General features: G+C 42.3%; 1 protein-coding gene across 1 annotated transcript in view; it reads right to left on the reverse strand.

The window, feature by feature from the left end:
• Positions 1-538: 538 nt before the first annotated feature.
• Positions 539-25,739, reverse strand: part of EDEM1 (ER degradation enhancing alpha-mannosidase like protein 1) — a 33,410-nt gene continuing 8,209 nt past the window's right edge. Inside the window, 10 exon segments of the mRNA XM_038772029.1 lie at positions 539-4,399; positions 7,482-7,685; positions 10,632-10,728; positions 11,221-11,294; positions 13,828-13,998; positions 15,060-15,180; positions 15,993-16,167; positions 17,525-17,708; positions 18,607-18,778; positions 21,639-21,742. Of these exon segments, the coding sequence (XP_038627957.1) occupies positions 4,310-4,399; positions 7,482-7,685; positions 10,632-10,728; positions 11,221-11,294; positions 13,828-13,998; positions 15,060-15,180; positions 15,993-16,167; positions 17,525-17,708; positions 18,607-18,778; positions 21,639-21,742 (1,392 nt within the window). The 3' untranslated portion in view covers positions 539-4,309.

A 25,739-nucleotide genomic window follows, 5' to 3' on the forward strand; every position in this document is an offset into this window, starting at 1 on the left:
GTCCCTGTCCCACATGGGGCTCATGCTCTTCATCCCCATTTTACTGATGGGGAAACTGAGGCCCAGAGAAGGGAAGTGACTTGCCCAAGGTCACCCAGCGGACAAGTTTAGAGTCTAGGGATCTGGCCTGGACCCCAACAGGGTCGATTAGTCCTGTGTTCCCTCCCTTCCCCGTGCCCCGCTAGCTTCCAGAAATTCCCCTTTTACCTGGATGTGGCTAGCACAGTCCCCAGAAACATGACTCTCGGCGAGGCACTCCCCAATTCGCACATGCTTACTATTTGCCCTGAACTGTACTAAGCACTGGGGTTGATACAAGACAATCAGATAATTGAGTTGGGCACAGTCTCCCTCCCACATGTTCATAGTCATTGTTCAGATGAGGAAATTAAGGCACTGAGAAATTGTGACTTACCCAAGATCAATTAACCTCACTAGAGGTTATCATTTCATAGTCTTGCCAGCTTAAGATGGAAGAACCCCCACCCCCACCCTTCATCCAGGAACCAAGCTCTCCCCGTAAATAAAAATAGAGGAGTGACTATTCAAAAAAGATAATCTTTTAATAAAAATTATTTGTAAAAACACTAATAAATTTCAGAAAGCAAAATATTCCTTAAAACATCTATAAAAGAACATTTGGTCCTTTTAAAACAAAAAAGTTCCCCTTCAATTTAAATACATTTCTTATTTACAAAGATTAACAATACCAATTATAATTGCAAATTATATTGCACATTACACTGAGTGAAAAAGCACAATAGCCCTATATATTTCAACAAGTTATCCCAGCAGTTTCCAACACTGTAAAAAAAACTGATTTTTTTTCATTCTAGTGCAGAATAAAAACTGTGCCCTGTGTCCTGCATTAAGAGGCTATGGGAAGGTGAATGATCTGAAATTTTCCAGGTAAACATTTTACCTGGTTCACATTTAGTTCATGTGTGTACTATACTTAACCTATCCCACGGTCTAAGGGATAACATTTCGCTCTAATCTTCCATCCAACTTCTGTGTAATCACAGCTGCCATGTTTGTAGCTCATTTCTGGAACCCAGGCCTTTTTCCTCTCACTGTGGGGGTTCCCCCCGCCCCCCACCCAACTCCATGGGACAGAGTGGAGGTACAACAGTGGGGTAGTGAAGAGAAGGGTCACTTTGAGGCTGCTTATGCTACACTAATCCTGGGAGGGCAGAGTTCTTGCACCACTGGCTTTCAAATGTCCAAAACCCTTCAGGCCTTATGAAAAGGGATATAAAAGTCCGAGTGTTCTGTTTTACACAGAGAGATACGGATTACCAAAAGGTGCAGGCCGTCTCCATCCTGGTGCACTGATCCTATGTTAATCCAAGAGGAGATCACACAGGGCATAGTGAGCATGGGAACTGCTAAATTGGGAAATATTTCCTACCGCAAGGCCTCAGCGCAGCATCCAAAGGGAATTGTAAAAATCTGAGTTAAGGCTAGTAAAGTCACAAAGCTGGCTAGTACTTCTGTTTTAAACCTACTTTTGATCATGTGCAGTACAGACGTACATGAAACCAGTCCTATATGTTGGGCTTTTTTCATCCCTTCAACACTCAAATCTTATCTTTGTAGGCACATGATTTTCAGGCTTTTTTTGCAAATATGTTTCAGTTTGTGCGTGCCGAAGCAAACTTGGAGCAGTCAGGCTTCTCAAGGCAGACAAAAAATGCTCTCATTCACATGATGAAACATTCACATGATGAAACAGAACTCATTGCTTTCTCTCGCCAATAGCTATCAGACTGAATTGTCACTTACAATGATATGTGGCACGTGGCCACATGTACCATTGGCCTTTCGCCCTCAACCATTGGGGTTTAGCATCTTGGGAGTGTGCTTTGATTTGGCATGGAGCTTAAATAGAGGGATTTTAGTGAAACCACTGATTCGCAAAAATTCTCATTCATACAGGTGCAACAAGACAAGAAAGTCCTGGCTAAATGCACAACATTATTTGTTTCATATTCAGAAAGTCTAGCATGATGTCCCTGAGATGTATGAGTGGCAGAAAAAGGAGTTCAGGCCTGGAACACCCATGTTTACAGTAAGGGAGTTTGGAGAGGGATGGAGGAAGCAGAGATGATGAAAGAGGCGTGAAAGCAGTGATGGGGGGAAAAAGAGGTGGTGAGAGATGTGGGGAGGAAGAAAAAAAGTGGAGGAAGAGCAGGAGGAGAAGGAGCAGTGGAGGAAGATCAGGAGCAGTGGAATAAAAATAACAGAAGCAGGAGAAAGAGCAAGCACAGGGACCTATGGTCACCAAAAGGTGTCAGGGAAGAAGTCTGACAGGAGCAAAGCTGAGAGTGGGCAATATGAGGGTTGTTTCTCACTGCTGGCATGGGAGTGCATATTTCAGTCCTCCAGTCCCAGATTCTCCCACCCAGACACACCTCTGCCTTCACCTCGATGGCGTTAGCAGGGTTGCTGGAAAAGGGAATGGTAACAGAGGATCCAACTAAAGGAAGCTGATGGCAAATGGGGTAGGCTTTCATGAGCAAAATAATACTTGAAAACATTAAAATCTTTGATTCCTATTCTCATAAAATGAAAAAAATTTGTCATGTCAAGTTGAAAAATAAGAATTGAGCCTAAAGTTTTAGAAATACCAAGTATTTCAAAATAGTCTTCCTAAATATATAAAAAAAATTCTAAAATGTATGGTACTTACAATAAGGAATTGAACTGTTCCCATTCGGCTCAAGGTGGATATTCTCTCCAGTGTGATGAGTGCTATGGCCTAGTTGGCCGTTTCCTTCCTCGAACAACATTTCCTTAGGAAATGGTTTGAGGAAAAAAAGCAGATTGAAGAGAGAAACAGTGGCAAGTGGACACATGAGACTGGATTTTAAAAGCTAAATCTTTATGTGGAAATGTATTGTACCCGAGGATATAATACCTCGTGGAATCAAACCACTCATTTTTCCAAGTTTAATTCTGGTTTGGGCTGCATCTTCAGCCTCACCAGTTTGGCATCATTTGAGCTCATGGAAATTCAGTTGTCCTTGAAAAAATTACAAGCAGGACCTCTTTTTTTTTTTTAGTTCAGATATACATCCCCCAAAAAATGGACCTTTACCTAGATTCAGTTCCATTCTCTTACTAAATTGCAAGCCTCACAAACTGCATTAGGCTGAAAAAATGGATCTGTCCAGTTTGGGAGAAAGAAAAAGCAAACAACTCCTACTCCTTAGGCTGTTCTGTACTTAGCTCCTCTATTCCTATATACAAGCCCAGGGGAGTCTAACCTGAACAAATTCGCTAAAATAATTAGCAGCTTAGCTTTCTTATGACCAAAGTTATTTTAAGGCACTAACCTAAAATGCGGATGTTGGAACTGCTCAAGGAATGTAATAGAGGAATTCTGGTCCCACTCATTTCTATAATCTTTCCCCTTCTACATCCCTCTATATTGGCACTAGATACAAGAAAGAGATTTTTAGCCCAAAACAGATTAGGAACAGGGAACTTGGTTATCACATATGGGAGCACCTGAAACGTTTAAACAAAATAAGAGCTCTGAGTTCCTTATTTGCATTTTCTTTTTCTCCAAGGTATCGGGGTTTTGAGCGGCACAGGTCTTGCTCTTCAGGTCCCTAAATTTATGTTCAAATTAAAACTCCAATCTGCCTATTACCGTCTCCATACAATGAGCCATTGTGTAGAATCTGATTTCATGTTAAGGTTGACTAGAATAATTGCTTCATCAGAAGTGAAACAAACATATGAGGATTGCTTGGGCTCAATGCCTGATTTTTCTAGATTGGTTTATACAAACCAATAATGCATAAAAGAATGGGTTATTGCTAACCTGGGAGAACAGCCCAATAATGAAATTAGTGAGGAAAAGCTGGAGTTTTCAGAGACAACAAAAAGTTATTCCAAGTAAAGCTCAGATCTTTTCAGAGGGACTTCAGTCATAATCCCAGAACAAAGAGGTAGCAATACTGCATTTATGGCAAGTGATAGCAAATTTTAAAAGAGTTGTAAATCCCAAAGTACTCAACCTTTGTTGGTAATTGACTAATCAAGCTTTGGCACTCTTAATTTTCCTCAGGTGGCAAATTATGGCAAACTAGGCAATCTACGACCTCCTCAGTTTCAAATTAAATCCTACACAAACCTGGAGGCATTTTTATTGAACAGAGAATCATTAAAATATGCATGTACATTATAATAGATGTGCAGTTGGAAAGAATTGCCTACATCATTCCTGACCCAATATCCATATTCTTTCTTCCATCGGTTCAGATGCTTCTTTTTATATTGCTACCCAAACAGTAACAACTTAGATCAGGCCCACCATCTGATCAATCTGTCTCATATAGACACTTTTCAGAGGCAGAGAATACCTTCTCTCATCAGGAACTCGATTGCACTGTGAAGAAAAGACATTTTTAAAAAATTACTTTCCCCCCCTCTCAATTCAAGTCCCCACAGAGTTTCAGCCTCTGGGAAATATAATTGTGAGCTAACTCCCTTCAGGTATTGGGATTTTGAAAATCCAAATGTAAAAGATACTAATGCTTTACAATTATCACTTTAGAATAAGCTCCATAGTTTTTGCGGACCATTAAAGTAAAACAAAAAAGCAAAAATACTGTTGACTGTAAAAGCAGTGCACCCATACAGTTTAATCCTCCCAAAATTCTTCAGCTACAATTTTCAGAAAACAAAAATGGTTTTTGATTCTTTGTCCTAAATCCCACAGTTAATTAACCAAACACTAGAAGTGCTTCATTTTTAAAACGAACAGAATAGTTTTCTGCAACCAGGTACAAATTAAAATTAAGTCAGCATGACTTTTCCCTGGCTGGGAATGTTGCCTCTGTGAAAGGGAACCATCATCATTAACAGGATTTACTCCTCAGCCACTTTAACCAACAGGCTCCACTAGGCATTATTGAGGGTAAATATAAGGGAACTTACAAGGGAGATAAGAAAGCAGAACACTCAAGCATATGAATGGATATGGTGGAAGAGTATAAACAACAAAAAATTTACAGATTAGATACAAGTGCTCAGAAAGCTGTAATGGACATTGTAACCCGGCAGCCGGTATTAATCAGGGAAGGTTTCAGGCAGACAGCAGGTTTTTAGGCAGGCTCTGAAGGCGGGTAGGACTGTAGCTTGGCAAAGCTGAGGGGAAAGGGCAGATAAACTGGGGAAAAGGGGGTGAACAATGGCTCAGAGGGTTAAGGAAAAACAGTGAATTGAAGCAGAATGGGCACGCTGGGGTGTAGCAGAAAAGGAGAACCTTGAAGTTGATGGGTTAAGGGCTGCAGCTTGATGTGAGCAGCAATTGGAAGTTTTTAAAGGATAGGCATGATGTGCATAGATCAGCGTTTGAGAAGAAGGATTTGCGGAGCTGCAGAATCAATCAATCAATCGTATTTATTGAGCGCTTACTATGTGCAGAGCACTGTACTAAGCGCTTGGGAAGTACAAATTGGCATCACATAGAGACAGTCCCTACCCAACAGTGGGCTCACAGTCACAGTCTATATGAGACAGAAAGTAGAGACTGACCCACTGCAAAAGTCAATGGAAAATTACTGACATAATACAGGCTTCTCCCTGTAGAGTGCAAAGAAAAGTTCTTACACACACACCCTCACCCCCCATAACACTTCGCTTCCCAAGCTCTCAAGCTTTTGAGTTTGCTACTCAAGTGGTCCCTGGGTCCTTGTTTTGTACCATCAAAGCCCAGTCAATGGGAAGGAAGACAAGAGGGCAGACCCCCCAAATCAAGACCTAAAACCAGATTTACCCACGTATAGCAAACAAACATTGAACACCCGCTTTACAGAGGCCCATTCTCTGTAAAAGATCCATTCTCACAGCTTGAGAATTCTGCTTTCTTATCGCCTGTCATAAATTGTAAGTTTCCTTCTATTTACCCTCAGTAATGCCTAGTGGAGTGGGTTGCATAAAGTAGCTGCTGAGTAAACCCCATTAAGGACAGGTGATTCCCTTTAACAGAGGCAACATTAAGGAAAAGAAACAAAGAGACAGATTTCCTTCTTATACCCTTAGTAAGGCAAACACTCCCAGGTTCACCTAAGGGACTTGGGTTAAAGAGAGTATGGTGTGCCACTAGACCCCTCACCAGTTTTATGAACACAGCAAAACCCACTTCTTCCCTCCATTAACCCATGCATTAACCCATGCATTTCCCCAACCAACCACAAAATACCTAATCCATTTTTTTCTCAACTCACTAAGTGTTGTCCATTTGTCTTGGCTCCTCTATTAAATGGTAAGCTCATCAAATGTGGGGATTGTACTGATATTTCAAAAACACACACACACACACACACACACACACACCAAGAGTAGGTGAGCTCGATACCCAGTGGGCACTTAACTACCGGGTGAACAACATCAAGCGTTCTCCCATCAGTCATTCACTGATTCAATCGTATTGAGTGCTTACTGTGTGCACTGTACTAAGCACTTGGGAAAGTACAATATAGTAATAAAGAGAGGCAATCCCTGCCCACAATGAGCTCACAGTCTTGCAGGGGGTAGAAGGAAGACAGATATCAATACAAGTATCAATACAAGACATCAATATAAATAAATAAAATTACAGATACATACATAAGTGCTGTGGGGCAGGGAGAAGAGGGAAGAGCAAAGGGAATGAGGAAGGGAGTGGAAGATGAGGAAAAGTGGGGGTTAGTCTGGGAAGGCCTCTTGGAGGAGATGTGCCTTCAGTAAGGCTTTGAAGAGGGGGAGAGTAATTTCCTGGCGGATTTGAGAAGGAAGGATGTTCCAGGCCAGAGGTAGGATGTGAGCCAGGGGTCGGCGGCGAGACAGGTGAGATCGAGGCAGTGAGAAGGTTAGCGCCGGAGGAGGAGTGTGCAAGTTGTGTTGTAGACGAAAAGGGAGGTAAGGTAGGAGGGGGCAAGGTGATGTAGAGCTTTAAAGCCAATAGTGAGGAGTTTTTGTTTGATGCGGAGGCAGGCAAGCACTGGAGATTTTTGAGGAGGGGGGGTGACACACCCTAGACGTTTCTGTAGAAAAATAATCCGGACAGCAGAGTGAAGTATGGACTGGAGTGGGGAGAGGCAGGAGGTTGGGAGGTCACAAAGGAGGTGGATGCCACCACCAATGCCCATCATATTTCATCTACAATACATGTGATGGCAACACCGGATGGATCTGAGTAGAGACCAAAACCGCATTTGAAGAAAAGGTCCTGAAACCAATTCTTCACAAACCTCACTGCGCAAACAGAATGGGCATTCAGTACAGTGGTTTCCACTGCAGTTTTACAGACTCCCCTCTACCCACATAAGAATCACTTGAGCAAATGCATAGCTGCTGCATTCAATATTCCAAAAGGAAACAATTTTCGCTTAAAGGCCCAACAACATGGATTCACTTTTTTCACCCCATTCCTTGACTCATTAAAGCAATTCATCTTTTCCTTCACCACCCTGCCCTCCACTTACATTTGAGCTTGAGTTGATAACTTTTAATTCTGCAGGTTTGGATCTGTGCATATGTTTTTCCACTTCAGTCTCCCCTTGATCCTCTGGAAAGAAGTTTTTCCAGGGTAAATCCCGAAGGTGTTTGTCCACAGACACGATGTGTCCCTCAGTAGTAAACATATACTTATTTCCAGATCTGTGCACTGGATTCTCCTCATCAAACAACTAGAGCAGGATGAAAAAGATGCAATTTTACTCTTCAAAGTGCATTGGAGAAAGCACATTAACTGACCACGCTTTCACCCAGAATGATTAAATAAAATCTTAGCTTTTAGCAAGTCCTACTTTTTTAGAAATAAATGGCATCGTAATGTATTAGATCTGGAACTGCTCATTTTGGAAAAGCACAGGAAAAAATATGATGCAGGCAAGATAGGTCCAGAAAGAGAAGTACTCATAAAAGTACCTCTCACTTTTTGCACAATTTCGGCAATGCAAAACCATGGGAGAAGTTACTATGTGGGGAATTAAGTCTAGCAATAAGGGGAGAAGGAGAAAAGAAAAAAGAAAAAAATGGAGGAAAGGAGGGGAGAAGAAAGTGAATGGTAAGAGGGAAGCAGTGTTGTCTAATAGAGCAGAGGCCTGGGATTCAGAAGGACCTGGGTTCTAAACTCAGCTCTACTACTTGCCCAACGTCCCACAGCAGACAAGTCACTTCACTTCTCTGGGCCTCAGTTACCTCATCTGTAAAATGGGGATTAAGACTGTGTACCTCAACCTGATTAGCTTGTATCTACCCCAGCGCTTAGTACATTGCCCAGCACATAGTAAGTGCTTAAGTACCATATTTAAAAAAAAAGAGAGAGAGCTCTTGCTTCTACTGAACTCTTCCAAGTACTGCATACAGCCGGCACTCATTGAACAGTAAGCAATCATTGAACAGTAGGCACTCACTGAATTACAGTACACACTCTGCTCCCTCAACCAAAAATGGTAGTATTCAAAAATGAAATCTTTGTGGTAAGAGCCTGTTTCCTAGGCATCCTGATTCTAAGCCTCTTCCTTTGTGGGCAGGTACCATGTTTACCACTCTGCTGTACTGTCCTCTCCCATCTGCTTAGCAATAATAATAATTATGGCATTTGTTAAGTGCTTACTATGTGCGAAGCACTGTTCTAAGCGCTGGGGGGGGGTACAAGGTGATCAGGTTGTCCCACGTGGGGCTCACAGCCTTAATCCCCATTTTACAGATGAGGTAACTGAAGCCCAGAGAAGTTAAGTGACTTGCCCAAAGTCAAACAGCTAAGTGGCAGAGCCGGGATTAGAATCCAAGACATCTGGCTCCCAAGCCCGTGCTCTTTCCACTGAGCCACGCTGTGCTCTGCACACAGTAAGCACTCAAACACCACTGATGGATTCACAGAAATCATTTTTTTAATTTCCTCCTCAAAATTCATGGGGCAGGGTGGAAAGAATTATGCATGTACAATTATATGGTGTGAGGTACATTTTGGAACAAAAGAAACAAAGTGAAGAAAACTTTTCAATAGAGGAATAGAGCAGCTTTTCAAAAACTCAAAAGTGAATACCAACTTGAGGCAGGTACCAGTGTACAAAGTGCATCAGCCAGTCCTCCAACCCTCCTATTTTTGTTAATGGTATTTGGTAAATGCTTACTGTGTCAAGCACTGTTCTAAGTCCTGGGGTAGATATAATTAATCAGGTTGTACACAGTCCCTGTCCTGCATGGGGCTCACAGTCTAACAGGTTTTGCATCCCAATTTTACAGTTGAGGAAACTGAGGCACAGAGAAGTCAAGTGACTTGCCCAAAGTCACACAGCAAGAAATTGGCAGAGCTGGAATTAGAACTGTAGTCCTCTGACTCCCAGGCCCATGTACTTTCCACTCAACTATGCTGCTTCTCCTATTGCCATCCAGGACACAAGGTTAAGAGAATAAAGTAACGTCTATTCTCAAAGTTCACCAACACACACAAATTCTCAAGAATAGCTAATGAAACACATTAACAAGAAATGAAAGGGGCAAAAGGAAAAGAAAGTAAAATGAGAAAAGACAGACAGAGGGGAGAGAGAATTAGTATTGCCAGGACAGAATTTTGGCAGGCCAAGTTTCTTTTCAGGCCTCAGGTTTGTGGGCATGCGCTAACTTCATCCATGATGAACATTTTCAGAAGGTAACTCTCTTCCTTAACGGTGCAATTTCAGCAACTTCAAGGCTTGAAAACAGGCCAACCTTCTTTGTTGCAAGACAAATATTCGCAGATCTATGCAAATAGCTCAAAAAAATTTCATCATTGAATTTGGCTGTGTTCCCCTTATTAATAATAATGATAATAATAATAATAATGGTATTTGTTAAGCGCTTACTACGTGCAAAGCACTGTTCTAAGCGCTGGGGAGGTTACAAGGTGATCAGGTTGTCCCACGGGGGGTCACAGTTTTAATCCCCATTTTACAGATGAGGTAACTGAGGCACAGAGGAGTGAAGTGACTTGCCCAAAGTCACATAGCTGATGCACTTTGATACTCACTCCAGTGCCATGACTCTGGATTTGCACCCTTTATTCACCCCTCCCTCAGCCCCATATCTGTACTTTAATTTAGATTAAGGTCTCAATTTTAGGGTTCAAAAAGGAAATCTTTTTTGGTGTGAGCCTGTATCCTGTGTGTCCTGACTCTAAGCCTCTTCCTCTGTGGACAGGGAATGTGTCTACCAACTCTGTTATACTGTACTCTCCCAAGCACTTAATACAGTGTTCTGCACACAGTAAGTGCTCAATAAATGATTGCTGTACATATCTTCATATTTTTCTTTTTCTCCTAACCCTAATCTAGTTTAATGTCTGTCTCCCCCTGTAGAGTGTAAGCTCCTTGTGGGCAGGGATCATGGCTACCAACTCTGTTCTACTGTACTTTCCCAAAGGTTTAGTACAGTGCTCTGCACACAGTAAGTGCTCCATAAATACCAGTGATTGATTGTTCTCAGAGGAAAGCAATACTATAAATGTAAAATTTGGCCACTGTGGTGAGAGGGAGTAGAGGACAAGAAAACCCAGGAGGCTTTGCAACTTAATTCACTACAACTTCAGCATCCAAATCCAACCTGGGCCAAAGATGCCTCATTTGGGGAAAATATTGCGAAATACATACCAGATACAAATATTTACAGGTCTCACTGAGAAAGAAGCTCTCCATTCTATCTTCTTTTGACTTGTCTACAACATGGTGCAAAGTAGCATAACCACATCTGAAAGAGAATTTTCTTTTTCATTCTTCTGACCAATATACTTTACACTTTCATGCTTTTAACAGCTCAATGAAACTATTATAAACCACATGTGCTTCAAATTATTTAATGCATTTTTCTTATAGCATTTGCACAACAACAGTAATCATGAATAGCATGAAGGATAGTAAACCTACTGAGATCACAAAAAGGCTAGCTCGATATCACCATAGTACTGAACTATTCCAGTATATATGTGATATGGATTCAATTTTAGGAGACTCAGTTTTGAAAGTTTAAAAATGAGACAGCAGACTATAATCTGCAAATAAGATAGAGGCACCAAGCAAAAAAAGGTTCTTGGGTCTCACATGAACTGATTGTATTGATCACTTTTATAAAGTAGGAACAAGGTTTTTTGTTTTTTTTTTCCAGAGGGCAGAATAACATCTAGCTAGGCCAGCTAGACACAGAATAAAAAGCAGGTAACAAGGAAAGAGACTGTAAACTGACTTGACTCTTGTGTACTTCTCCAAACTCTGGAGAATATCCATTCCCACGTGGAGGTAAAAAGGATTCTTGGTTGCCTAGAAAAAACAAATGCAAAGAAAATGTACATATAATATATATGTATATATATAATGTATATATGTATGTATATATATAATATATATAACCCAGCAAGGAACAATAAAAGTAAACTACACAAATAATCATCACAAGGACTGGAGAATTTCAATTCAAGGGCAACTGCGGGTCAAAGAATGAAATGAAAAGGCAAAGTCTTCACTTATTAGGTGCTAAAAAAAAATAAAAGGGGAACACGATTTAGACGCAGCCAAATCCATTTCTTTTTTACCCATGGTCTTGAGCCAGTGCCATTTGCTCCTACTATCAGGCAGCCAAAGGGTTACAGACAAAACTATCTTGTCCTCTAAATGAGCAAAAAGTAAAACCTTATCCTAGTCTTACACCCAGCTTCATGTAAGTATATGCTGAAGCCATGAGACTAAAACAAATTCTCACCTTCCTAGTCAACCCAACCTATCAGCCACCTTAGCACCCATATGTATAAATGTTCATTATTCATTTAATGACATTTCACTTCTATCATTCATATATACTTTACTTTGATCTGTTGTATATTTGGAAATTTATGTCCATTTGCCTCCTCCATTAGGCAGGAAACTACTGAGGGCAGAGACCACCTATTTTACTTCTGGTGTAAATTTCCTAGCTTCTAAAACAGTTCTCTGTAGTCAAAAGGAGAAGCAACAACTCTAGGGGGAGGATGTTGTGGGTCATTTTTACCAAACAACTGGGTCTGTGCAGGTGAATTTAGGGGGGGGGAGGGGTTGCCCACTCCAATCCTTGAAGTAATAGGCTAGGTCTGGCATCAGCCTAAAGTGACTAATGAATGTCCCACAAAGTGGGGGGGGGGGGGGGGGGGGGGGGGGAGAAAAAGAGAGAGAGAGAGAGAGAAAGAGAAAGAGAAAGAGGGAATGAGAGAGAAAGAGGGAACGAGAGAGAAAGAGGGAGAGAAAGGGAAAGAGAAAGAGGAAAAGAGAGAGAGCAAGAGGGAAAGAGAAAGAAAGAGGAAAAGAAAGAATGAGGAAAAGAGAGAGAGAAAGAGGGAAAGAAAGAGGGAAAGAGAAAGAGGGAAAGAGAAAGAAAGGAAAAGAGAGAGAGCAAGAGGGAAAGAGAAAAAGGAAAAGAGAGAGCAAGAGGGAAAGAGAAAGAAAGAGGAAAAGAAAGAGAGCAAGAGGGAAAGAGAAAGAAAGAAGAAGAAGAAGAGAGAGCACAAGAGGGAAAGAGAAAGAAAGAGGAAGAGAGAGAGCAAGAGGGAAAGAGAAAGAAAGAGGAAAAGAAAGAGTAAAAGAGAGACAGAGGGAAAGAGAGACAGAGGGAAAGAGAGACAGAGGGAAAGAGAGACAGAAGGAAAGAAAGAAAGAGGAAAAGAGAAAGAGGGAAAGAGAAAGAAAGAGGAAAAGAGAGGGAAAGAGGGAAAGAGAAAGAAAGAGGGAGAGAAAGAGGGAGAGAGAAAGAAAGAGGAAGAGAGAGAGAGAAAGAGGGAAAGAGAAAGAAAGGAGAGAGAGAGAAGAGAAAGAAAGAAGAAAAGAAAGAGAAAAGAGAAAGAGGAGAGAGAGAAAAAGAGAGTGAAAGAGAAGAAAGAAAAAGAGAGAGAAAGAGAAAAAGAGAAAAGGAGAGAGAAAAAGAGAAAAGGAGAGAGAAAGAGAGAAAAGGAGAGAGAAAGAGAGAGAGAAAGAGAGAGACAGAGACAATGAATTTTTCCCTCTGCTCTGTCCTTCTGGGAGCTCCTCCCTAACTTTATCCCCCTGGTCCTCAAAATGAGAAGCTGCCATCCCCAATTAGCATCCCCAGATAGCATCCCCAATATTGAATAATATTCAATAAATTTGTTGTTTGGTGATGATATGGGCTTAGGCAGCACGCACTAGTGCATTCCAAAACCTTATTTACTGTTAGGTAGACATGACCTAAATGTTGGCATGTTTCTGCAAAAGCTGTTGATTGTGAGAAGCACCATAGCGCTGGGTAGGGATTGTCTCTTTGTTGCTGAAGTGTACTTTCCAAACAGTACAGTGCTCTGCACACAGAAAGTGCTCAATAAATACGTTTGAATGAATGAATGAAAAGAGTCAGAGGATCTGGATTCTAATTCCGGCTCTGCCATTCCCTGCTATGAAACTTCTCTGTGCCTTAGTTTCCTCATCTGTAAAATGGGGACCCAATGCCTGTTCTCCCTGTTTCTTAGACTGTGAGGCTTTTCCTGGAGCTTCACTGACCTTCTCTCCCTGCACCTTGTAGTGCTGGTAGTAATAGTACTTATTGACCACAACACACTAATAAAAAAAATTACTATACTAAGCACTTAAAGCAGAACAAAGGCAAGAAACATTTCCTATGTCTGCTCATTGCCCATTCTATACACTTCCCGAAACTGTACAGGCCAAAGAAAGCTGAAATTTCAGCTTGCACCTTTAAGCATCAGCCTTTATTGAACACCTACTATATGCAGAGGACTGCATCAAGCCCTTGGGGAATATACAATAAAACTAGACATCAATACACAATCTATCTCTGAACGAGATCCAGTACCTGGTACAGAAGATATGTCGATTCCACCAGCTCTGGCCTCAGTGGATAGAAAAGGACCTCCGGAGCCTGTAGCTGCCAGTTGTATCTTTCTGGAAGTGCACCATATCGCTTCCATATGGCATAATAAAAGGCATGGAGGCAAATGGCATCCTCCACATCCCCTATTAAAACCTAAAGAGAAGGACCGTAACGGGGAACCACAATGGTGATTCTCAGAGAAGCAATATTAACTCCCAACTTTCCCCTCTAGTCATTGCTGATTCTCATTATAATTTCAGACCTGCAAATGCAGTTGATAATCCCATATCCCTGACTGACTGACATGGCTTAGTGGAAAGAGCATGGGCTTGGGAGCCAGAGGTCATAGGTTCTAATCCCGCCTCTGCCACTTATCAGCTGTGTGACCTTGGGCAAGTCACAACTTCTCTGTGCCTCAGTTACCTCATCTGTAAAATGGGGATTAAGACTGGGAGCCCCACGTGGGACAACCTGATTACCTTGTATCTACCCCAGTGCTCAGAACAGTGCTTGGCATATAGTAAGCACTTAGCAAATACCAAAATTATTATTATTGTTGTTATATCCCAGTAAGTAAGGTTTGGGACCCTCTGACAAGTGGAATAATTTACATTTTGCACCCCAAAACATAGGACATGGAGGCTTGAACAGCATTGAGAAAAGATACTTGAAATAGTCCATCCAGCTCTTATGAGAGAGAAAGAGAGAGAGAGAAGGAAATAATAATAATGATGGCATTTATAAAGTGCTTACTACGTGCAAAGCACTGTTCTAAGCGCTGGGGAGGTTACAAGGTGATCAGGTTGTCCCACGTGGGGCTCACAGTCTCAATCCCCATTTTACAGATGAGGTAACTGAGGCCCAGAGAAGTTAAGTGACTTGCCCAAAGTCACACAGCTGACAATTGGCGGAGCCGGGGTTTGAACCCATGACCTCTGACTCCAAAGCCCGTGCTCTTCTCCACTGAGCCACGCTGCTTCTCTGCAGAAAGGAAATCACTTTCTGAAACACAATTTTCAATTTTCCAGTGGAAGCCTGGTAAGCTTTCAGACCAAGTGCTGCTGGTGTAGCTGGTCCTGGCAAATTTGGCCAAATTGGACAGACTAGACCCCCAAATTACCTTTTCAACTATGGGCCAACCCAAGAGATCAATGAAGAACCCAATTTCCAAAGCCAGATAGCTACCCTTCAAGGTGAAATTGACATCAAAATACCTGCAGTCCAGGGAAAAAAGCTTGCAGGGAATCAATCCAGGTGTTCATCAGCTGCCCACTGAACATGTTGACGTTAACATACAGTGGAGGGTCTCCTTCACCTTCATTACAGGCTTCACGGCTATCAAAAGTCAACCATGGCATTCAATAAAAAGAAAACGATATGGGCAGGCACATTACAGATGATCTGCAATTTTCAGTTTTCTCAATGGCATAAGTCTAAAAGGAGTCTTTCTGACTTGCCAAAAAGCACCATTCCACCTTTTGAAAGAAAGGTGCCATTTTATTGTAATTTTTTTTAATGGCTCACTGAACCTACCCAACTGTAACACCACATTCTATTTCCAGACACAGATTATTGTGCTTTTGGAACATAGATTATTGCCAACTAGCTGTCATTAAGTCTCAAAAATGTCTTGAGCACCATACCCAAGAACATGTAGTTAGACACTGCCCTGTCCAAGGGAAGGAGTTAAAATCTGTGCAAGTCAGAAGAGATATTAATGTGGAAGAAAGAAAGGGACTTGGTAAGTGAAAAGTTATAATAGCGTAAGAAGTCAGCAGGTGCCTTAATGACCCTGAAATTGCCATCCTGAATTTAATTTTAAAAACAGAAATGGAGAAAAACCAAACATGAAGGAAGGGAGAAAATGAATAGGTGGAAGAGACATACAGAACTGTCATGAACTACTAATTGGTAACCTTTCTCAAAGCAAAGTTCCGCCAAGAATCTGCAGGGAGTTTTCACTACATAATGACCATATTTGCATTCAGAGGAGTCAGAGAAATTTAACACAATAAAAACTAAAAATTCTTAATTTAAATGTGAAACAGGAAGTATGAAAATGAGGACGCATTGCATAGCTTGAACTCAACAGAGCAATCTTTGAATTTTGTTCATAAGGTAATAAAAAAAGTGTCAAGGGGACATACCCTCTTCTTAAGTAGTTCTGGATACTCTGATACACAGCATTAAACATCTCTAAATCTTCTTTTTCTCCAAAGAGAATGTAAGATTTCAAGAGATATTCATAGAACGAATCCAATCCAGCACCCAGGCCACTTTGCTTTCCAACCCAATGGCCAGTTTGAATGTTCACAACATTTCCTGAGAAGAAAAACAAAATAAGATCAACACAGGTGAATTAGTCAGTTCCCAACTTCTCATTTCCTAACTCCCTCTGCCTGCCTTTTGGTCATTTTATTTCTCTCAGTAGCATCTTCAACCCAGGGAAGGGAGAAGGAACCAAACTTCAAGTGTCACTTGCTAAACTTCATTAGATTACACCACCATTTTAAGGTAGCAAGAGTCCACCTTGCCCTGTTTAAAGCAGACATTCTTTTTGAAATAATTCAAACAAGTGCTCATTAGCAGTCAAAGTGGAGAGCTTAAGCATGTAAGCTTATAACGTGCAAAATAAGTACCATTTTACATAGCCACTCTCTGCTTTCCTCTCCACCCCCCAGAAGAAATCCAGGAATTATCTGTACATGGAAAGATGTATTCCAGGTTTCAGTCCAGAATCAAAATCCCATTTCCAAATTATTATCATTATGGTATTTAAGCACTTACTCTGTGTCAAGCATTGTTCTAAACACTGGGGTAGATACAAGTTAATCAGGTTGGACACAGTACCTGTCCCACATAGGTCTCAGTCTAAGAAGGAGGGAATACTGGTATTGAATCCCCATTTTAAAGATGAGAAAACTGAGGCACAGACAAGTTCAGTGACTCAAGCACATCAGGGAACTGGGAGAGCTGGAATTTGTACTCTCCCAAGCACTTAGTACAGGGCTCTGCAGACAGTAAGCACTCAATAAATACCACTGATGGATTAGAACCCAGGACCTCGGATTCTCAGACCCGTGCTCTCTCCAGGCCATGCTGCTTCTCAATTCCATCTAGACCAAAATCACCATTAGATTTTAACTGTCATAAATACACATTATAGTGAAGCTATACTTTCAATCGGTCCTATAACTGATTAGATTTCTGTAAAAATAGAAAGCCTGGTCACTGGTAATGCCCTAGACAAATATTTAAAAACAAAATTATAAAGCAGGGTAAAATGATCTCAGCAGTAAATCTTTTAAAGTGCATCCATTTGCAAACTATTTATTTTGAAAGTTCAGAGAACCCAAATCAGTAGAAATTCTTCCCTAAATAAGGATGTTTTTCCACCAAGCCTAATACCTCCCCTCTCTAAGACCCAGTAGTAATCTGCTCACTCTAAGAAGTTGGGTACATTGGAAATGGAAGAGCAGTATAACTGAAATCATGTCAGGATTTCAAAGTTTTTTCAGTGTTTCTTGTTTCAAGAAAAACAGATATGAAAAAGAGAAAAAGGGGAGGAGGGGAAAAACAGAAGAGGAAGGCATATGGAGAATGGTGGAACAGATGGCAAGATAACAGAATGACAAGTTGTCCCGCAGTTCCAACTGGGTGAAAAAACACATCATTGCACCTAATAATCCAGTGTCATTGCTTCGGAGATTCCAGAGGGCTTTCACGGCTCTCCTGGCCACCCATTCGAATGTGGAATCCCCCAACAGCCGGCTAAGAATCCCAAATTCCACCAGCAAGGAGCCAGCTCCTGCAGTGCATGTCTCATTATTGCTATCAGGGGGGACACCTTTCTTTAGATTCACCTGAAGGCAAGAAGAGAAATACATCTGTAAAGAGCAGTGCCAGCATCTGAATGTCACCTATTGCCACTGGACTAAAGTTTCATTGGGTGTCAGTTCTAAACTCCATTAGATCCCCTTCCTAGTCTTCAGCCATGGTGGCTTTTTAATCACTTACCACGAGCAAACCGGATTCAAGTCTCATTATCCAGAGCAAGTCTTAAGGGATTTATAATAATAATGATAATAATGGCATTTGTTAAGTGCTTACTATGTGCCAAGCACTGTTTTAAGTGCTGGGGTAGATACAAGGTAATCAGATTGTCCCACTTGGGGCTCACAGTCTTAATCCCCATTTTACAGATGAGGAAACTCAGGCATAGAGAAGTTAAGTGACTTGCCCAAAGTCACATAGCCGATAAGTGGCGGAGCCGGGATGAGAACCCACAACCTCCAACTCCCAAGCTCATGCTCCTTCCACAATGCCATGCTGCTTCTCCACCTCATTGTTGAACCTCTGCTTTGTGCGCGGGGGTTACTTTTTAAAAAAGGAAGCAGGCTGGCTCTGCTTAGTAAGCAGAGTAAGCAGCAGGCTCTGCAAATTTGGGTTCTGGAATAAACACGAGACTGGTGCATAGCTAGAGTACCTCTTAAAATTTTCTTCTGCGTAGGTGGCAGTACATGTACTCTCTCTCACACACTAAAAGCAAACATCTATGACCGTACATTTCATCAGCATGCCTTTAAAGTCTGACAATTCTCTCCTCATTATCTCAAAGACTGAGCCAATTCCCCAAGCTCAAGAAAGCCACACTCCACAAGGACACCACTCTCATTCCAGAATACAGTTCACCAAATAGCAAGTTGAAGTTCATCTGAAAGAAATTATGCCTTGGTGCAATATCTGATTCATTATACTTACCCGAGGATAAGGAATTCCGGTTTTCGTGTTTTCAAAGGCAGGTAGTAGCCTCACAGCTAGGTCGTGAGCCATATGTAATAACTCGTTATCATAATCCTTAATGGTCATGTTCCCAAAAGGCTGCTTGGAATCAATGATTATTCTATGGGCAGAGAGAAGACTTCCCAGGACTCTGTTTTCAAAAGAAAATAAACAAATGAAAAAAAAAACAATAATCAATCAATGATATTTATTGAGCACTTACTGGGTGCAGATTACTGCATTAAGCACTAAGGAGAGTACAATATACCAGAGCAGGTAGACATGTTACCTGCCCACGAGCTCACACAAATATAAATATTCCAGAGACACATTCAACTTAGAATTCATTCAATCCTATTTATTGAGCGCTTACTGTGTGCAGAGCACTGTAGAATGGCCAAAAGTCAGAAACCCTGATCATTTAGATGCAGTTCTGCAGTTAGAATTCACTTGACAGCTCCTTGTACCCAACATTGAGAAGTAGCATGGTCTAGCAGAAAGAGCATGGACCTGGGAATCAGAGGACCTGGGTTCTAATCCCAGCTCCACCACTTGTCCACTGTATGACCCTGGGCAAGTCATTTAACTTCTCTGTACCTCAGTTTCCTCGACCATAAAATGGGAGATTAAATCCTACTTCCTCCTACTTGGATAATGAGCCCTGTGTCAGACAAGGACTTTTCCAACCTGATTAAACTGTATCTACCTCAGTGCTCAGTGAAGTGCTTGGCACATCGTAAGAGCTTAACACATAATAATAATTTTTATTATTATTATTATTTCTATGGCCTTTACTTTTACCACTCTCTTCCCTAGTCCCCAGAGAAACATCTTGAAGTATGGGGGTGTTCACTGTTCTTGACCTAACATCACTGCCAGTCTTCAAAACTTAACTGCTTTGGAATGATAGGTGATCAGATTGTCCCATGTGGGGCTCACAATCTTAATGCTCATTTTACAGATGAGGTAACTGAGGCACAGAGAAGTTAAGTGACTTGCCCAAAGTCACACAGCTGACAAGAAGTGCAGCTGGGATTAGAACCCATGACCTCTGACTCCCAAGCCTGGGCACTTTCCGCTGAGCCACACTGCTTCTCTAGGGAACATGTCTACCAACTGTTTCATACTATACTCTCCCAAACCCTAGTACAGTGCTCTGCACACAGGAAACGCTCAGTCAATACCATTGATTGAAGGATCAAAATACTTCTGGATTAAGCAGTAATTCTGATTGCAGTTTAAACCCAGGCACCCTTCTTCAAAAAACAAGGGTCTTCACTCATTTGGAGGGCTCAGCCACCCCAGAAAGATAACTGGACAGGGAAGAGCTAGACTACAGCAGATTCTCCTTGGCTATTTTCTAAAAAGACCAGATAGAGGAACAATGTGAACAGGAAAGGAAGGCAATGGGTAGGAGGACATCCAATCCATTACCAAAACCTGCCAGTCTCACCTCCACAACATCGCCTAGATCCGCCCTTTCCTCTCCATCCAAACTGCTACCCTGCTGGTTCAATCTCTCATCCTATCCCGACTGGATTACTGTATCAGCCTCGTCTCTGATCTCCCATGCTCCTGTCTCTCCCAACTTCAGTCTATACTTCACTCTGCTGCCCAGATTATCTGTACAGAAATGCTCTGGGCATGTTACTCCCCTCCTCAAAAATCTCCAGTGGCTGCCTGTCAACCTACAAATCAAGCAAAAACTCCTCACTCTTGGCTTCAAGGCTCTCCATCATCTCACCCCCTCCTACCTCACCTCCCTTCTCTCCTTCTACAGCCCAGCCCGCACCCTCCGCTCCTCTGCCGCTAACCTCCTCACTGTGTCTCGTTCTCACCTGTCCTGCCGTTGACCCCCGGCTACACCCTTCCCCTGGCCTGGAATGCCCTCCCTCCACACATCCACCAAGCTAGCTCTCTTCCTCCCTTCAAAGCCCTACTGAGAGCTCACCTCCTCCAGGAGGCCTTCCCAGACTGAGCCCCCGTTTTCCTCTCCTCCTTCCCCATCCCCATACTTCCTACATCCCCGCCCTACTTCCTTCCCCACCCCACAGCACTTGTATATATTTGTACAGAATTATTACTCTATTTCTTTTACTTGTACATATTTACTACTCTATTTTGTTAATGATGTACATATAACTATAATTCTATTTGTTCTGATGATTTTGACACCTGTCTACATGTTTTGTTTTGTTGTCTTTCTCCTCCTTCTAGACTGTGAACCCGTTGTTGGGTAGGGACCATCTCTATATGATGCCGACTTGTACTTCCCAAGCACATACAGTGCTCTGCACACAGTAAGCGCTCAATAAATACAATTGAATGAATGAATGAAAGAGAAAGCATGGCCCCAGGCAAAAACCTTGACCAACAGAGCTCCCTCCTCACTGGAACCTTCTTAAAGACTGTAAGCTCCTTCTGGGCAGGAAACATGTCTACCAAATCTATTTGACTGTACTCTTTCAATCGCTTTGTACAGTGCTCTGCACACAGTAAGCACTCATTAAATACCATTGATTGGTTGATTATTTGGCTGTTTACAACTTGAAAAACACTGAGCCCTAAGCATTTTCTGATTAGCCCTGAAAGGCTCTTCCTACTCCTTGGACTGCTCAGATGATTTGCTTTGGATGTTCTTTATTAGTATGGCTTGCTGATTATTATTTGTTTGTGTCATCTGATTCTTTCCTCAGAGTGAATAGCCTCCCTTGCCACTTAAACTATAGGCTCCTATGGGCAGGGAAGAAACTAAGTGGAGAAGACCAACTTGCAAAAATATGAACCAAGCACTCACACATCAAAACCCAACATGAATGTCTAATTATTTGGAAAATCTACTTATTTAGAAATATTAACTCAGTCTCTTTTTGCTAAATCTAAAAATTAAAATGAAACATGCTCCATAAAAGATAAACTTTATAATTTCTCTAAACTCTGTGCCTGCTTTACACCATGCTGCAATACATCTCTGTCCATTCCCAGACCTCAGAGGAAAGATTTGGAATTACCTGATTGTTGCCTCAAAGACTTGAACTGTTGAGTCTTTGTCAAATGAAACTGTGTCTATCACTAATTTCACCGCTTTCTGGAACTCTGAAGAATTTCCCATTATCTTTAAAGAGGAACACAAACATTAAATTGACATTAAAATAAAATAGATTTTGCAGACAGCCATGGCCCTTCCACTAAATCAGGAGTGGGTACAGGTCAATCAGTCCAGGCTGGGAATTTGTTGACCAAAGTACAGCCACTTCTGCCCCCCTGCAAATACCACCACTAACTAGACAGACAGACACATACAGACACCCCTCCCCTGCCCCCATCCCCTCCTCTCGCGGTCCTGACATGCCAAAGTTGCCAAAAGGTAGAAGCAACGATACTCTTGTGCTTTAAACCTCTCTTATGAGAGCTGAGGACTTTCCATGCAGCCCTCTGCACAGTTCAAGATGTTGCAGTGGCCCTCAGACCAAAATAGGTGCCCACCGCACTCTAATCCATCTAGTTGAGACTTGAGGTATCCACCATGTTGCAGGCTCGAAGCAGAGACCTGCACCAAACAATCTAAGGGACATACATTCAGCTAGGAAGTGAGGTCTACATCCATTTTATATGTTCTGCTCCAGAGATATAATCTTTTCATTAGTCATCAAATCAACTTTTTAATACCCATTGGTCAAACCTTAATCCAAGCCATCTCTGCATTTCCTTTAGTAGTAAACTGAATTGTTCAGTCTTTGGGAGTGGATCAGAAAGAGCCTTCCCGCCTCCATCCCCCCACCCTGCTCTTATTCAGCTGGGCTCACTCCCGCCCCTCCCCTCGTCCCCCAGTAAGAAAGTTTTGCTCGCTGTGCACACCTGGCCGGTGAAGCCACCAGCTGAGGTATTTGGGGTTGCTAATTTGGAAGAAACATAACAACTCTACTCTTCAGGCCTGGAGCAACAGCTGCCTCACAGGTGGCAGATCACCACTCATGGGCAGCCACAACCTACTCCCCTGGCATATGCCAGCCAAGGCCCTTGAGGACTTCCCCGGGCAGAAAACCATGCAACAGTGCAATGAGGCTATATCATCCCATCATGCTAGTGCAGAGGGAGCGAGGGTCGGAGCAGGACAACAGACCGTCTCCCTTTCATCTTTCCATGGCTTTCAGTCCGATCCTCTTCCGGATGGGAGTGAACAGAACTGCTGCTGATTCATTTGTGATTTTGCACCAGCACTTATAAAAAGGAACTGGCAGTTTATTTCTGGCCTCCTGATACTTCTTTCAAAAGGTTGTTCTGTGCTTTCAATGTTTACTGCTTGCACCAGGTGGTCAGGAGAAGAATCATGCTATTTCACCATGTACTTTTGTGGCCTAACTGCCAAGCACTATTTAGCATACTCTTCAAGATAAGACAAAACCAGTATAGCATGATTTGCACCTGCATGGTACATGCATAGATCTGATCTATATTATTCCCGAAACATTAAAGGCAGGATGTTGGAGGAAACCATTGTTACAACTAAGGAGACAGCAACAGCTGCTCTTTGGGAACGTTTCCCTTAAGCTTTGCAGATGTTGCACAGCAACATAATTGTATGCAGATGGCTCAGAGTGGCTTAGTGGAAAGAGCAAGGGCTTGGGAGTCAGAGGTCATGGGTTCTAATCCCAGCTCCGCCACTTGTCAGCTGTGTGACTTTGGGTAAGTCACTTAACTTCTCTGTGCCTCAGTTACCTCATCTGTAAAATGGGGATTAAGACTTTGAGCCCCACGTGGATCAACCTGATAACCTTGTATGTACCCCCAGCGCTTAGAACAGTGTTTGGCACATAATAAGTGCTTAATACCATAGTTATTAATTATTATTATTGAATATTTCCATCAATTGAGCAAGGAACTTACTTCTCCAGCAAGCCTACTAGCACAGCTAAGAAACAAAAGTTAAAATCTGCTCACCTGGGATGGACGGCTGTCAGCACAGAAAACTAAAAGGGACTGTGTCCAACCTAATTTATTTGGTCTACTCCAGTGCTTAGAACATGAGTTTGATGCATAGGAAGCTGTGTGGTATTAACAAAAACCATTAAAAAAAATTTGAACTTTCTTGCCTTGGAAGGTGAATGATGGTGCATAGAGAAAAGTCACTGGAACTTGGAGCAGAAGTGGTAGTTAGGAAAGGCCTTAGTCAGTGGAAAGTGAGGTACAACACTGGGGATATATAATCCTGAATTATCCAAAGCATTTCCACCAGTGGTTCTCTGATGGGTTTAGGACCCCACAGAGCATCGTGTCTGGGTCAGATCAATGATCCCATCCAGGCCAGGATTCTGTATCTAACAGTGGGAATGGGATGTCATATAATGGTTTGTCCTCCTTCACAGCCATCCTAATGGTTAGGGATGGCCCATCTAATACCCCAAAGTTTTTTTCCCCTCTAAATCCCTAATCTTTCCCACTAGTAACCCATTATGGACCTCTTGACCATGAATTTACCTACACCTTTCTTCAACCTATTGGTATCTTCAGCACACAGAGCTTTCTGTGGTAACGATGTTCACAAACTTACCACCCGCTGTGTTTCGAGCCTATCACCTCACGCCAACTTGTATTTCCCAAGCGCTTAGCACAGTGCTCTGAACACAGTAAGCGCTCAATAAATACGGATGAATGAATGAATGAATGCTGAGGTGAACTGGTGAGCAATTATATGTTCCCCCTGTCCATATCCTTCAGGATTCTGTAAATTTCCATCTTGTCCACTCTCAGCCTTCAATGGTCCAAACTTGAATCATTTTTTTCATGTTTATCATCATCCACAATATCACACGACCCTCCTCACTGCTCTCCCAGCTTCCAACCTCTATCCCCTCCAACCCATACTCCACTCTGCTGCCCACATTAAACTCCTGAAAAAAAATTGCTCATCCCACATCTCTCCTCTCCTCAAAAACCTTCATTGGGTCTCTTCACATAAAACAAAAACACCTCACAATCAGCTTCAAGACTCCCCAAGAATAATAACAATTTTGGTATTTGTTAAGTGCTTATTCTGTGCTGAGCACTGGAGGGGATACAAAAATCAGGTCGGATGCGGTCCTGTCCCTCATGGGGCTCTCAGTCTAAGTAGGAGGAAGAACAGTTATGAATCCCCATTAGACAGATGAGGATACTGAGGTACATAGTAGTTAAGTGACTTGCCCAAGGTCACACAGCAGGCAAGTGAAGTCAGAATGAGAACCCAGGTCCTCTGACTTGCAGGTGCTTGCTTTTTCCAAACTAGACCATGCTGCCCTCAACCACTATCTTCTCTCTCCACCATCTAGCCTCAACGTACCCATCTGCTTTCTTCTCTCAACATTTCCACACTTCATCATCATCAATCGTATTTATTGAGCGCTTACTATGTGCAGAGCACTGTACTAAGCATTTGGGAAGTATAAATTGGCAACATATAGAGACAGTCCCTACCCAACAGTGGGCTCACAGTCTAAAAGGGGGAGACAGAGAACAAAACCAAACATACTAACAAAGCACACTTGCTTTCTTCATTCCTCCTAGGCCAACTTTCTAGCTGTACTTCACTTGTGACTCTCTTTCCTCTGTCCCCTCATTCACAGTGTTCCTCGGCTTGGAACGCCCACTCTTTACACATCATGTAAACCACAGCTCTCCCTCTATTCAAACCCCTCCTAAAATCCCACCTCCTCCAACAAGCTCTCCCTGATTAATTTCCCAGCATCTTGCACCACATCATCCTCTCAGCCGACTTAAATACTTATAAACTCACTTACACCCTCCTTTGCACTCACATCTGTAGGCCTACTTCACTTATTTCTCTCTCCACTGGTTCTTTCCCCTCTGCCTTCAAACATGCCCATGTCTCTCCCATCCTAAAAAAAACCCTCTCTTGACCGCACCTCACCTTCTAGTTATCACCCCATCTCCCTCCTACCATTCCTTTCCAAACTCCTTGAACGAGTCGTCAACACGTGCTGCCTTGAATTCCTCAACACCAACTCTCTCCTCAACCCCCTCCAGTCTGGCTTCTGTCCCCTATATTCCACGGAAACTGCCCTCTCAACAGTCACCAATGACCTCCTGCTTGCCAAATCCAATGGCTCATACTC

The sequence above is a fragment of the Tachyglossus aculeatus genome, chromosome X1 (genome assembly GCF_015852505.1).
Source record: "Tachyglossus aculeatus isolate mTacAcu1 chromosome X1, mTacAcu1.pri, whole genome shotgun sequence".
In the NCBI taxonomy this organism is placed as follows: Eukaryota; Metazoa; Chordata; class Mammalia; order Monotremata; family Tachyglossidae; genus Tachyglossus; species Tachyglossus aculeatus.